Below are 15,938 nucleotides of genomic sequence, written 5' to 3' on the forward strand. Positions count from 1 at the left end.
CAAACCATTTTCTAATTCACAATAAAAATACATTGATTCACACTGGGAACTGTTTTTGCACCTTTAGTATACATAAGGTGCCAGAGAGCATAAAATAGCATTAAAATATAGCTTGTTTATCAAAAAAGAGGTTCACCAGCACGCCCTGATAGAGGTCCTGGCTAAGCCCCTAATGTCCTGAAATTCAAGAAATTTCCTAAAATCCTGGTAATGTCCTAAAATCCCAGAGATGTCCCAAAGTCTTAGAAATGTTCTGACATCCTAGAAATGTCCTGAAATCTAGAAATGTCCAAAAATCCTAGGTTTGTCCTAAAATCCAGGAGATGTTCTGAAATCCTAGAAATATACAAAAATCCTATAAATGCCCTAAAGTCCTTGTAACATGTGTGGGGCTGGTGCGACTGACACTTGGCCTCCTGTCATTTTGCAAAAGTGGCCCTGGGGCAGAGCAAGCTCAGTACCCCTGAGCTACAGTATTTTCAGCTCTTGCCATCCATTTATCCTGATAGCGACTGTCAATGGCTAACATGTTTGTCATTTCTCTCTATGTACCTTTTCTCTTCTCCTTCCTCCAGGTTGCGAGTTGTATGCCTTCTGTGGAGCACTGTTTGGTATCTGCAGTATGATGACACTGATGGTGATTGCGGTGGACCGGTATGTGGTGATTACCAGGCCTCTCGCCTCCCTTGGGGTGATGTCTCGCAGGAAAGCCCTGAGCATCTTGGCTGCTGCCTGGATCTACTCCGTCGGCTGGAGCCTGCCCCCCTTCTTTGGCTGGAGTGAGTATAACTGCACTGATAGGCCTGGATGTCGAGTCATTGTTGATCAGCGTGATTTCTCAGAGGATTTTTTTTTTGGCTCCGAGCACTTCTCTCTCATTGTTTTTATTTGTGTCGGCATGTCAGATTCTTGCTGAGATTTGTACTACTTTGTGAAATGAATCTGACTTTGCCTTTTGTCAACATGTCATATAAATGTAGTTGTCAGAGGGCAGATCAACTCATGTTTACCTGTAACTGACATTACAACAGCCTAATAATAATGATGAGGTCATGGACTTACTGTCGTACTGGCTTCTATTTTTTCCTTGTTTTTTTTATCCCAAAAAAGATGTATGTATAGCGGTGTTAATAAGACAGCATCTAGTGAAACTTTGTTCTACTTCTTCCACCGTCACACTGAACTTTCTCTGAACTGTCACAGTCACAGGTTGTCCCGTTTCATTTTATCTGTGGTCAGAGAGGTGGTAATTAAATTCCCTCGACTAAACAAACAATCATTTTACCTTCAAAACCCCTGTTGGGACACTATGTGCTGAACTGCTGAAACAAAATAACAGGAAGCAGCTCTTCCTCCCCAAAACTCAGACCGTTGCACTTCAAGGTGTTTCTAAAGCAGGACATATATTATGAGAGGGCTATGGGAACAACAAAACACAGTAGGTATTTGGAGCTGTAATTTCAAGGCAGCCAAGTTGTTGTTGAACATTGGGACAGTCAAGGGAAAGTTAAACTGAGTCAGCTGCGTAAAAGTTCATCTTCAGCTTCAGTGTTGTGTTTGCATTTAATGCATCTAAGTGGTAGTATGTAGACAGAGAACAATCAACGACCAAGTATGGAGTCTGCAGGAACTCCACAGGGAGAGTCTGACAATGTTAAATCCCCAATAGCATCAGTAAAATCTTACTTTGTATGGAAGTATGAATCAAGCCAGTTTAAAACTGATGTTGAAAAACCAAACCTGCTTTCCATAAATGGCCTGTATAATGTCAGTAGACTTCAGTGCATAAAATAAAATGTAATACGGAAAAAACTAGGGCTGCCCCTTGAAAGCTGGAGATTTGAGTCATCAGTCTGAGACACTCAGTCCACTGAGATTGTCAAGCATAGTTTTTTGTTTTGTTGTTTTGCTTGTTAGCATGCTGTGCAGTTTACTTCTGGGGAAATTTTGGTCCCCCGATTTTGCTGTGGAGTGAGTGCTCTTGACTTCTCCTTACTCTTTGGTACAGAGAGCTGAGGACATGCAGGCAGCGGCACAGAGGAGGAGAGACGATACAGTCTGGCTTTTGTTTGATAACTAATGTCTGCAGAAAATGTTGCACATTTATGACTTGTCATTAGCACAGTTACCTTGTTCACTTTATTACATGCTGCTGTTAATCTGAATGTCCAGCGAAGATTGTTCAAAACAAATCAAATCATTAAATATTAATATTGAACAGCCAAATCCAATTTAACTGGAATAATTCTGAGTCAGGTACAGCCCTAGCAGAAACTGCTTATACTGATCGTGGTTAGAGTGATCGCCACTTATAATTGATCAAGAGCTTGGGATAAAATAATTCCTATACAAATTACATGCTTTTCGAATAGTCTGCACATCAAGTAGTCTACTTACAGTGCTTATTTTGGCTCTTCTCATACTTAACAATGCAAGAAAAAAAAAGTAAATCTTTGGTCACTAAATTATTTTTTCTGTATGCCCAAGATACTTTTCATCATGGTAATGCGTCTGCTTCCAGCTGGCTATTTAAGCCTGGTGCTGGGTGCATATTGAAATCATGACAGGAAAAAGGAAGTTATTTTCTCTCAATGAAAAACATAGTCTTCTTGAAGCTTATAGCTGCAAATGATCTGTGCCTAGAGAAAAAAGATATGCACAGGGAAAGAACCCATTGTTGATGCACCATCAAGTGGATTGATTCTGCCCAGGTCTAATGTACTCTCTGGTGTGCAAAATGTAGATTAACCGAACTCACTTAAGTAAATATATTTCACCACATAAACCCACCTCTGCACACTACCACAATTTTACTATTTACCTTTATGCTCACCTGCAATGCTTGAATAAGAGCAAAATGATTTGTCCAAAAATTACTTGTAATTTTGGTTAAAACTAGTCCTGAAATGGTCTTACAAATCAATAACTTTAAGGGTATGATCCACCTTAATGCTCACCTGCAATGCTTGAATAAGAGTAAGATGATTCATCCAAATATCATTCTTAAATTAGGTTAAAAATGATCTTGAAACAGTCTCAAAAAGTATTGAATTTACGTATCTGAAACCTGAAGACACCCTCTATAATAATAACTTGCTTACAGTTACCAATTTGAGCCGAACAGACATGATCACTGTGAGTGGTTTCCACTGTATATTTTATTATAAGACGATGGTAACAGTATAGAGTAATTAATACAACCAGATTCTATGTGAATGTATTCATTGCTGCTAAAATAATAGGCTCAGTCTCCATGCATTCCTGTGCACAGCCATTTTCCATTTGTCTTACATGGAAGAGCTTCCACGTCCACTGGATTGACAGATTGCGCCACAAGTTTAGAAGGTCAGACATTTTACTTTTTTTATTCGAACAGAAACGACATGTCTTTTTGATACGTCGACTGGTAGCCCTTGTAATGGTTCTGTCACCATCCATCGTCTCCGTTGCAGGGGCTGTTTTCCACAAAAAATTCTCTTAGGGTTTGGAGCCCTAACTGTCACAACAACTTAACACAACATGTAATAAAAGTGACTTATGACTTCCTTCCATGTCTGGAGAAAAAGGAAGGAAAGTCTGCTGATATATGACATTTAGAAATTCTTATGAGTGTTTTTGTCTCTTATGTGTAAGGGAAAGCACAATAGTGTGTCTTTATGTATGTGCTTATTTTCCTTGTGGACTTTGTTTGCAATGAAGGATGCAGTCCCATATAGAAGAAGCCTGTGGGGTGAATACGAAACACTACAAGTGTAAGTTTTCACGGCAGAAACGACTAAAGAGAGCTCCAACTGCTCTCTATGATGGATTTTGCACATGGGCCACTGGGGTCCCATACTCATATATTTTACAGCCTGAGCTTGACATGTGGTGTTATATATACGAGGACACTGCAGATATTTGTGTATCACAGTTTTAGTCAAAGATTAAGCTATTGGTGCTTATTAGGAATGCTACCAGCATGGCTCTGGGATTGTAATGATGGTTGGTTGGTTTAATGGTCCAACACTTTGGTTCAGAGTGCCCCAGGGATGATGTTTTATAGGCTGACATGGAAGTTAGCTTCTCTCTGCTTCCCTCGTCAAAAAGCTTTTGGCATTGTTCCTTTTGATTTTGGATTATTGCAGAAAATAAGTTCTGTGGCAAACAAACATTTATGATATTTACACCTTTTGTTCAGCAAGATAGTCTTTAGAAATGAACACCATTTTTATGAGGCTGTAAACTCTTTTAGGCATGGTTCTGCATGATGATGCTCTGTAGTCCGATTTAGCCGCTTTTTAGCAACAGCTTTTTTTAACACCCATAAATGCTTCAAAGTTCATGATTGGGGTATTTACTAGTGTATTTTATGTCGTGGACATAATGTAAAAGATATTGCTATCAATATCTTGCATTATCAGCGCTAACTGGCATCTGAGCGCAGTGCAAAGTGGTGGCGATGAGCTTCCCATGGGATTAAGATATGCACTAATATGTACATGCAGCTGGACCACTTACCACAACAAAGAACAAAGAAAATGTTATTGTAACACACACAGAGGAAGCGTAACTCAATTCTCTGCTCAGGACATCATAATTCAACTAATATCTTTACGTAGTATGTAGATGTTTGCTGTTATGTTAATGTTTAATATTGTTTAGAGCACCTTTGATTGGTATGCTTCTGTGCCGGTAACAGCCGAGGCTGGAGGCATTATGTTTTCAGGTTGTCCGTACAGATGTCTGTCCAGCCCCCTTGTAAACGCAATATCTCAAGAATGCCATAAGAAAATTTCTTTAAATTTAGCACAAATGTTCACTTGGACTCAAGGATGAAATTATTTGATTTCGGTGGTCAAAGGTCAAGGCTACTGTGATCTGATCCGTCTCAATTGTTGTGAATGCAATGTCTCAAGAACACATTGAGGAATTTTTTTTCAAAGTTGGCACAAACGTTCGACTGGACTCAAGAATGAACCAATTTTCAAGATTAAAATCTGGTGGTCGAAGATCAAAGGTCACGGTCACTTGACCTCATAAAACTTGCTTTTGGCCATAACTCAAGAATTTATGCACTAAAATTTCACACAAATGTCTAATAGGATAAAATGATGAAATTATGGCATTTTATATTCGACAGGTAAAAAGGTCAGCCATGACATCATAATGTTCTGCAAAAACACTTCTTGTTATTACTCTACATAATAAGCCGGGAACAGAAGACATTTGGTCAGATACTGAATTGTTGACACTAATCTTGGGTGTCCACTTCCAAACTGCTGGTTGTATAGATCTTCTGAGCTGCTGGGGGAGGATGTGTGTGACGCACGCATGTTTTCACAGACATGGATGTAAACTGTACCTGCACCTTGACTGGTGCCTTTTGTTGTCCTTTTGGACAGAGTGACTGTGGACTGTGTTTCCATTTCCGGTCTTTATGCTGAGCTAAAATAACCGTTTGGTGGCTGTAGCTTCATATTAACAGACAGATTAGAGATTAGTATTGATCATCTAACTCTTGGCGAGAGGCCAGTAAGGATCTTTCTGAAATTTATGAGCTATCCCCTTAAGCAATTTGAATTTTGTGTCAGTTGGTTGGACCTCATTAGAGCTGTCAGTAAAATTTAGTCTTGAGATTCATATCAAATAAATCACAAGGTGATGAAAACTATGGAGCCTATTAAAGTTAAAATGTAGTGCAATCTACCAACGTGATGAAGCTTGACCACTGGACTGTCAAATGCAGTACAGTAAGAAATATTTCAAGGTCTTCCAGATAAAGAAAAATCAGGAAGTTATACAACAGAAACTGACAGAAAGATTCGTCTGACTTCATGATATGGGAATCAGTCTAAAGTGTGTGTGTGTGTGTGTGTGTGTGTGTGTGTGTGTGTGTGTGTGTGTGTGTGTGTGTGTGTGTGTGTGTGTGTTCTCCTAAAGGTGCTTATGTCCCAGAAGGTCTGATGACGTCTTGTTCCTGGGACTACATGACGTTTACCCCGTCTGTCCGCTCCTACACTATGCTGCTGTTCACCTTTGTCTTCTTCATCCCTCTCTTCATCATCATCTTCAGCTATTGCTGCATCTTCAGAGCCATCCGACACACAACACGGTTGGTACATCCACACACTGTTTACATTTAATTATGCTTCTATCTTGTCAAGGTTAAAAAACACATACTCCCACATTTACTGATAAAGACATGGCTGTTATGTGTGTCTGTTGGTGTGTCGGGTCTTCTTTCTCTATTGATTTCCTCTGATGGTTCATTCAACCTGAACATTAATATTGCCTGCCTGCCTGTGTGTGTGTGTGCACACAAGTACAATATATGATGTCTAAGTCAATTAACCCTTTAAAACCTGTAGAGACATTACTGTGCAGCTTTCAGACACCTTTCACAAGTATTTCAACCTTTGAACCATGAGCAAATTGGTGTGATTTCTCTCAAAAACGCGAGAAAAGTCACTAAACAACTTGGTAAGAAATTTTGCACTGCTTAAATTTATTTTCTTTGTACTAATTTCTTGCTAATTTTTGGGTAGTTTCTTATTTTTTTGCTCACTGTCTTCTTTCAGTGTTTTGGAAAGAAGTCAAGCCAATTTGCTCAGGTATTAAAGGGTTAACCTGGCCCTCAAAATAAAAAATTACAGTTTAAAATCTGATCCAAAATGAAAAATTCTTCTGAAACCAAAGGCAAAAAAGAAAAAAAGGGTTTCATAACTAAGTGTGTCTGTGTTTGACAGAGCGATAGCTAAGATCAACAATCAGGGATCCAGAGACTCTGCAAAGAGGTTTCATAAGATGAAGAGTGAATGGAAAATGGCCAAAATTGCACTCATCGTCATACTGCTGTTTGTCATCTCCTGGGCCCCTTACTCCTGCGCGGCCCTCACTGCATTCGCTGGGTAGGTGTGTATGTGTGTGCTCTGTCAACTGCCTCCAAAGAGACATTTTTCCAAGTCTAGCAATGTCAAAACATTTTTGTAAGACATGAAAACCAGAGAGGAACTATATTTTGAGGAGATATGGTTCACAATACTAAAACAATACTGATAGTTTAGGGTTAAATATGTTATTAAAGCTGCTCTATTTTAACCAGGCAGGACTGGGGTGGCAGCAGGTTCAGAAATACAAGAAAAGCATGACAAAAATGTTGTTTACTTTGTGTTTAATCTGAACACAAGGTTTAAGTTTCAAGAAGTACCTGCAGATTTGTCAAGCAAGCCTTCAGGCTCTGTAAGTGAACTGAAACTAAATGCTGCTTTGACTCTCTGCATCTCTGCACTGTCCTTACAGCCGGTGAATGACTTCAACAGAGAATAGTCGCACTTTCTACCTTACAAAATCATAAATAAAAGCTTCTTAATCAAAATCTTCACAAATGTGCATGTAGCTACATGTAGCAAATAAGGAATGATTGTAACAGAGAAAAGATGCACTGTATATCATGAAAAATCAACAATTAAAACTTCAAAACCTTACGTCAACTGCATGCTTGAAGCCAGGGAATTACTGTAATAGAGAATAGCAGCACTTTCTATTCTTTAAGCTAAAGTCTTCACACCCGAACGTGTTCCAGCAGGTAAATGATCCAAAATCTGGGAGAAATTAACAATACCGAAACCCAAGACTATATGTTTTCCCAAATGTTAGCATGTTACATTTAGCATTGTACTTGTAGTCAGGGAATGACTGTAACAGAAAATAGCAGCACTTTTTACCACGAAAGATCACCAATAAAAGCTTCTAAACGGGAATATGATGTGAAGTCTGCGGAAAATTATCAACATCGGCAACCAAGATTACATGTCTCCCTGATGTTAGCTTTGTTAGCATGTAGCTACACGTAGCAGTGTTTGTAATGTAAACACTTGTAAAAGTGTGCCTGGAGCAGATCATCATCAGAACATCTGGCATTGTAACATTGAAAATATGACAGAAAAAAAGGAAAAGCAAAGTAGGCATTTTGATTTGATTTTCATTAGTTTGACTAAACACACCTGCTACTGAAATGTAAAGTCAGTGAAATTGCACAGATCAAATGCACATTTTATGAAATGTGGATTTATGAAATGTGGATGTAACTGTGCGCCCCCCCCATCACTGCCCCTTGTCCCCTGAATGTGTCTCATTTCCTTGTCTCATTTGTCTTCCTCTGGTCAACATCTCTACTTTCTCTCTCAGGTACGCTGACTTGTTGACTCCGTATATGAATTCTGTTCCTGCTGTGATCGCCAAAGCATCTGCAATTCACAACCCTATCATATACGCCATAACACACCCCAAATACAGGTAGGATACTCGCTCAAGTACTGAGTTTCATTGAGATCAGAATAAATGAATGCTGTGGAAATAATATCATGCTGACTTTAGTATTTTCCCAGAAATACTCTTCCACACATCTTGCAAATTCAAGTTTACTTTGTGTTGCTGTAATTAAGTACAGTATTGTCAAAACAGGATGAAGGGGGTTTGCAATGAGGTTTAAGTATAATAAAATATGGATATTATGCAGCTACAATATTATGGAGATGAATAAATGATAAACTATAAAAGATGAACAAAAAGTATCAAATCAAAAGCAGGAAGCAGATTTTAAAGTATTCAAGTAAAGTTTCACATGTTTTCCCTCAGGCTTTGACATGCTTTGGCCTTTTTTTTTGCTTCCGTGGAAATGTATATGCTCTCCCTAAGTAATTTTTTTTTTTTTTTTTTTTTGGTCTGATTTGCGATGAATTTTTGGTATTGCTCTTTTACTGCTTGTTTGCAGAACAGACACTGTTTTCTCTGAGTTGCCAGGTTTGTTTGTATCCACCAGTCTTATTAACTAGGGTGTGGTCACTCAGTCCATATTCATATTAATGTCTTCCAGTTTCTGGTTGCTCAAATAATTTGCCATCTGTGTTGTGCCTAGGTTTTGCTTTATAGTCCACACCAACGCAACACTAGATTGATGTCTTGTGCATGTTCATGCTGTGCTGTGTCTGATCACGTACTTTAATTATACTTTACATTGTAACAATATTTACATCCTTTAATTCACTAATAGAGAGAGTTTGATTGCTCTTTTTAAATCCTAATTAAAAGGTGAATTTGACTCGATATTCTGGGACGCCGGGGGTCCCCACACTTCTGTATCATAAAGTAAAATCTATTTAATTACGGATTTGAATATTTCTCTCTATCTGTCCCTCAGGTCAGCGCTCAGCAGGTATATTCCCTACCTCGGAGTATTGCTGTGTGTTACTGGCCGAGACCGTTTCAGCAGCAGCAGTTTCCAGTCCACCCGCCGATCAACCCTCACCAGCCAATCAGAGTGCAAAGGCCCCAGCAAGCCCCGCAACTCCTCCCTGTCTGATAGCGAATCAGTGAGTGTACCTCATATCTAATCTGGTATGTCTCTGTCTTAACACCTCCAATGGCAAATGCTTTGACTTACAAGTTGCTGATTTTAGTCCCGTATGTGTGCGGGGGATTTTATCCGTCTCAGGCCCACTTCTCAGACACGGAGGAGGACTGCTCGTCTCGGACGCCCGTCATTCGTCAGTTGTCCGGTGATGTCAAACAGGTGCGCCATGCCAGCCAGAGGTCAAAGGTGAGAGGTCACAACACGGGGGAGTTTGAGAGAACTGCTGCACACCACCCCACTGACCCGGCCATATGTCACCTCTCACAGATCACAGTGAGTACTGGGGCCTTGTTTATGTCTACGTAATGTTACTTGCATACTTTAATGTGCACGATTACGTGTTAAACTGAAGCTTTATGCAATCTGACAGTCATGCATTTCTAATTCGATACTTTTACTCTTTGAAACCTGAATCGACAGGTTTTTTGTGCTACATTCAGATGCCTTTTAAAGCATTTGAACTACTGACCAAATTGGTTTGATTTCTTTCAAAAACATGGGGTAAAAGACAATCAGCAATTTGACAACAAATGTCCCGCAAAATACAAGAAATTTGTAAAAACTTGAAAAATAAGAGAAAGGGAGAGAGAATTATTTGATGTTTTTAAAAACTAGGGGAAAATACAAAGTTATAATGACCATTGTTATACATTTAAAATTATGTTACAGAAAACTATTATAAAAAGATATATTATTATTATGATGATGATTTATATATTTTTTTTCACTTTTTCCCCCCAAGTCATTTCCTTGTTTATTTTTGATTATTTTCTAAAATATTTATACAAATATATATTTTTTTCCAGGTTTCAAAGGGTTAAGTGCCAGATAAGTGTCATCAGACTGAAATAGAGTGTCTGTTTGGGGGCTCAGTTGAACTTTTCTCACATTAGTTTTGTGATGTTTTTGATGGAGGGGGTTCTGTGTCTGTTTTGGCATTACGTCAAGACTGATCTTAACCCTCTCTTCCTGAATTTGAGACATGAGGTCATGTTGTTTTGGAGTCCTGTTTAAGTCAATAGACGTCATGTTTACATTCAGTATTACTTTTCAAGTAACCTGATGAGGTCATGTTTGCAGCCCTCTAAAAATCGAGGCTCCTCACTGATATCTGTTTGGGTCATGTTGCTTTGGTTGCCTGTTGACTGTATGGTTTTTATTTTGTGATCTCAGTCTTTCTCACATGGGGTCTGGGTTTGAAGTTTTATGAAGTCACAGAAATTAAAATTCCAGAGGGAAAACAGTAACTTCCAGACTTGCATGACTTTTACATGATTGTCCAAAGGCCACTACCATCCTTTAGACTGGAACAACCTCATCACTTAACACTAGTTTTTACTTAAAGGGATATTTCAGGGTTTTGGGAGTGGGTTATATGCGGTGCTTCTCTATGGACAGTATATAACAGTATATACATTAGGTGTTTGTCAGCACACCCCCAGTTTGGAGAAGCAGACTGTGTATGCGATGTACTGCTGTGGAAAAGGGTCGGCAAGAAAATGTATTTTAGACACCTAAAAAAACTCCTACCTTCAAAATAATCCATATCGGTTTAAGTGAGAGTATTTTTACTGCTTCACATTGTTGTCAGACAGTGATTTCCAACAGGAGAATGAAGCAGATGTATTACTTTCTTCAAAACCAGACTCCACTGAGAAAAACAAAGATTAACCATTGTTTAACACAGGAGCTGCTAGTCTGCTGCAGCTTTAATCAGTTACTTTTCTCGTGTGTAACTGTGTGACTTTAGTCAGTTCAGATTCACCAAAGCGGCACAAAAACACAAACTAAGAAACTGAACGAAGCATCTGTCAGGTGGATGGATTTGTGACCAAAATTTGAGACAAATATATCTATTTGAGCATGAAAAAAGTGTACAATGTTTTATCTAAACCTGTGAAAAATAGTAGCAAAAAAGTGTTGTGTTTAGGTGTTTGTTCAGTGTGCATATTGAGGCTTGGTAAAACCATTTGTTATGTGAACGATGCTTCTTGTCAAATGTTTGTCCGCAGCACCGTGTTTTCAGGCTGATAGTAAGTGACAGCTCAGTCTTTGTGGGGCATCAAATATATGGAGCATTTCCGTCTCTCTGTAATCATCTTAGTTTGCAGAAAAAACACAAGTATGCACAAATGCAAACACACGCATACTGTGCAGCCGTACCACCGTGCATGACTCCATTACAGAGGGTCCAAAGACTAATCCAATAATCTGGGAGTTTCAGACATAATCCACAGTTTGCATGACGAGACCCCGTGTTTCAACGAGCTGCACTTGTTGCAGACAAAGACGGCTGATTGTCGAGGAGTCTCTGACCTCCATCTGCTTCCATCTCTGCACAGAGCGGAGGATATACACTTTATTTTTCCATAATCGCTGTTTCCCTACTTGTACTCTAACAAACAATGTCATCAATGTCGAAAATGATGTACAGTATTTGTGATTAGCATAACTTTTATCTTGCTTTCTTTCTTGTTTTTTGGCCATTAGATATTAATTTTAACAGGTTTTTGCAAAAATTGCCTATTCTATTTCTTTACAGAAGCTCATTTTTGTACCTCTGAAGAACTTTATTAACAGATACTTTTAGACTTAAAGGAATAGTTTAACATTTTTGGTAAATATTCTCAAGTGCTTCCTTGCAGAGAGTTCAATGAGAAGATTGAAACCTCTCTTATGTCTCTAAGCTAAATATGAAGCTATACTGCATTTCTTTTGCTTGGGCAAAATTACAGCAGACCACGGGTCAGTCACACCAGGAGTATTTTAGGATGTTTTTAGTATTTTTGGAGATTTCTAGGATTTGGGACATTTCTAGTATTTTGGGACATTTCTACTACTAAGGACATTTCTCTGATTTTACGACGTAGTATTTTCGGGCATTTCTGGAATTTTTGGATTTTTCTGTGATTTTTGGACATTTCTGTGATTTTTTTGGACATTTCTGTGATTTTTGGTCATTGCTCAGATTTTAGGATATTTCCAAGATTTTAGGACATTTCTAGGACGTAATGCTATTTTGGAGGTTTGGGACATTTTGGGATGTTTCTAGGAATTTATGGCATTTCTGGGATTTTTGGAAGTTTCTGGGATTTTAGGATATTTCTCAGATTTTAGGACATTTGTAGGATTTCAGGACATTTGAAGGATTTTAGGACATGAGGGGCTTTCTTTAGGACCTCTGTCATTGTGTGTGGGTGATCCCCCACTACCAGTTTTTTCTGTGTTCTCACTCTAGTGCCATATGTATACTAAGTACAACAACAATTCCCATTATGAATCATTTTATTTTTATTGTTAATTAGAGGATGGTTGGGGCGCCAGACACCGTATTGGGGGACAAATTAGTCCTGTCGGCTGTACGTTGGGTGTAAATGGTTTAGCACAAAGAGTGGAAACAACTGTCCAAAGGTAGAAAAATGTGACTACTATAAAAGAAGCAAAGACACCTTAAGTCAAGAGTGTTGAAACTGATTTGTTGAGGGTTTGTAAAACCTCCGCCATGCCTTCATTTCCTGGTTTCTGGTCAGTTTTTCTGCACCAATTTGTGCCTTTTCCTGCATCAACTTACCCTTGTGTTTTTAATGAAGGGGGACAACGTGACATACTTTTAAAGAGAGATGCTCTTTTACCTGAAAGGTCCGTGTTCAAATCCTGATTTGGAGTCGGTCTGTTTTTAGTAAGTGTGTGTCATAAGTGGCACAAATGATCTTTTGATCATCACTAAATGGCTGTGTTTATGTGCGCACTGTTCAGACTGTGGCAGAGCCTGAAGACATCTCCATGTCGGACATCAGTCTGCAGCCAACCAGTCATCTGCCTGCTACTGTAAGAGTCCACCAATTGTCCACCTCTTGCTCTGTGCAGTAGATGTGGCATTTGTGTGTGTGTGTGTGTTGAGAAAATCAACAAATCCCATGAAAAAAATAACAACAAATATCCTTCTAGCAACTATAAAGCCTTTAGCTTTCATGTCCAGAACCCTAGTGTGTCAGTAAGAGAAATACTGTGTTTATTTTTGGTCTTTTCGCGGGATTTGTTTACTATCCTTTTCTGTCCATCCCACCCACGTGTAGTAGTCATTGGTGTTTTGGGCTGTTTCAGGGGAAATGTCACCCATTCTATAAAACTGCTCAATGATCCCAACACATTTAAAGGAATAGTTCTGAATAGTTAGATAACGCAAAAGAAGAAGTGCATGTAGCTCTAAAGACGTCACCGTGATGGTAATTATATTAAATAATCATGGGAGCATAATCTCATGTGAAGACTTGTATTTTCTCCTTTTGTTTTCGTTGCTATACCTTTATATCAGACAATAATTTCCAGCTGGAAAATGAAGCCAGTATATTGCTCTTTTCAAGGCCAGACTCCATTCAGAAAATCAGTGATTTAACGATTTTGAACTTAGAGGCTGCAGGTCTACCTCTGCCTCAAACACTTACTCTGTTTTTTGTTATTTTAAAGGGGTTAGATGAGATTGACCAAGGTAATGCAATAACAGAAACTAATAAAACTGATCAAAGCAGCAGCAGACCAGCAGCACCCGGTGTTCAGAGAATCAAAATTACTGTTTTTGTAAATGGAGTCCGGTGGCTTTGACAAGAGTATAATTTGGGAATTTAAGCAATTAAAGGCTTTCCTGTTGGAACAGGCTGTCTGACAGAAAGGTAAAGTGGTTTTAAAGTACTCCCAATATAGTGTACACTTTACTGATATTGATTTCTTTTAGGCAGGAGTTTTTTTTAGGGGACTACAACACCTTTTGTTACTGACTCCCATCCACAGCAGAACACTGCTGAACTGTAAAAAGAAACGATTTGTTTTAACTTGTGGGGTTGTATGGGGCACTTATTCATAGTTTTTCATCCAGGCTGCCTTCAATTTTTAAGTCAACTGAATTTGAGAAGAAAAGTTGAAGCATAAAAAAACACCTCAACTTGTCTTCTCAAATTCAGTTGACTTAAAAATACCAGTTATACCAGTTTTTTAAGGTTAAAACAATTACTTTCTTTTTACAATGCGAGCTTTCCTGTTCCTCCTCACTTTGAAATATCCAAACTATTCTTTTGACATCTCTCTGTGCAGCTGAACAAGCTCTTTTAAAAGTCTAATGTGAAATGGTTGGCATTTCTCTTCAGTCCCTCCTCATTTTCCTCCTCATCAACCGTTCTCTCCATCCTATCCAGTGTCATTCATTTCCCTCTGCTCTGACATCGATATGATTCAAACCTTGTGGAAAATCAAAAAACCATTCATCCTTTTACCCTCTGCTCATGTTTCATCTATTAATTGATTGCGTTAGCTGTTTTGGATGCCCTCTGCTGACTTGACTTGACATCGTTTTCATTTTTTAAAGCTGTGAAGATGGATTGAAAGACCCACAAACAATAATGACTGACTTTTCTTCAGAAATGAAAAGAATATTGTACCGTAACAATCACTCAACCTTAAATTAGCTACTCTTGTAAAAACGACTCCAAAAAGAAACAATTAATATTTTTAAAACAAATATGTTTGATGGTATTTCTTTGAGCAAAAAGCCAGAGCATCAACAAAATAGATGAAATCCAGCATTGCGCCATTTCTGTGTTTGTTTAAAAGTCAGACCTAAATTAAAAATAATTCTAAATATTTGATTATTATAAATATTGTTGTGTAGACTATTTTTCCCAAATCTTTCAAAAATACTTTTCTAAATCTATTAATTTCTTGCCAAGTTGCTCATTGCCTTTCCTATCCACTAGAAAAGTGGTGTAGATCCAGGTTTGAAAGGGTTAACCAATAAAAATGTTGGCCAAAATTACAAAAATAAGACCCATGTTGTAATAAAACAAAATTGTCCTTTTAAAAAATGTACTAAAACACGCTCAGTTAGAGTCCTTTGCTCCTCTTGTGCTGAGCTATTGATCTCATGGGGGTCAGCCGAGTGTTACAGCCCCACTCCATCATGGGCGCTGCGGGAAAGTCATTCATCAGTCCGACTGATCAATGGCTTTGATTAGCTGCAACTGTTACATGTCTTGCGCTGACAGGTTAAGTGGAGGAGAGTTGTATTGATCCAGATCAGAGCAACAGTTGATAAAACTTCATTCTCTTGCTCAACCTCCATCTCGCTGCTTTTTTTCCCCACAAACATCCAGCCGCCTACTCACATTCGACATCTCAATACCTCAACATCTCTCTCTCTTCCTCCACCTACGCAGCTGGATAACGTGATGGAGCAGTCAGGGCCAAGGACTGCGTGTAAGACGTCATCCGTCATTGTAACCTCCATTTCCAGCCCGTCTATACTGCATAGTCCCCCGGGTTTCCATGGCAGCCTCAAATTGACCAAAACGTACAGCCCAGTTGCCAAGGAGTCCCTTGACATTGCCAGGCTGGAGACAACAGCATTACCATAAACAGCTGGACAAAAGTGCGACAGCAGCGTGTAATCGTGTGTCACTACTCCCCTCGATGGGACTTTTCTGTACCAGCATGCTGTTCGCTAGTTATGCTAAGTCAAAACCAGAGCATGCCCTTTATTCATTTGTATTTGCGT

The 15,938-nt window shown here is 38.9% G+C and overlaps 1 protein-coding gene across 1 annotated transcript in view; it reads left to right on the top strand.

The window, feature by feature from the left end:
• LOC121958794 (melanopsin-A) overlaps positions 1 to 15,938 on the top strand; it is a 62,318-nt gene extending 46,380 nt beyond the window's left edge. Inside the window, exons 6-13 of the mRNA XM_042507919.2 lie at positions 576 to 779; positions 5,923 to 6,094; positions 6,729 to 6,890; positions 8,170 to 8,277; positions 9,182 to 9,353; positions 9,476 to 9,667; positions 13,151 to 13,222; positions 15,601 to 15,938. Of these exons, the coding sequence (XP_042363853.2) occupies positions 576 to 779; positions 5,923 to 6,094; positions 6,729 to 6,890; positions 8,170 to 8,277; positions 9,182 to 9,353; positions 9,476 to 9,667; positions 13,151 to 13,222; positions 15,601 to 15,798 (1,280 nt within the window). The 3' untranslated portion in view covers positions 15,799 to 15,938. The remainder of the gene's footprint in view (positions 1 to 575; positions 780 to 5,922; positions 6,095 to 6,728; positions 6,891 to 8,169; positions 8,278 to 9,181; positions 9,354 to 9,475; positions 9,668 to 13,150; positions 13,223 to 15,600) is intronic.

This window comes from Plectropomus leopardus, chromosome 19, assembly GCF_026936395.1.
Source record: "Plectropomus leopardus strain MGB_pleo_1.0 chromosome 19, ASM2693639v1, whole genome shotgun sequence".
NCBI lineage: Eukaryota > Metazoa > Chordata > Actinopteri > Perciformes > Serranidae > Plectropomus > Plectropomus leopardus.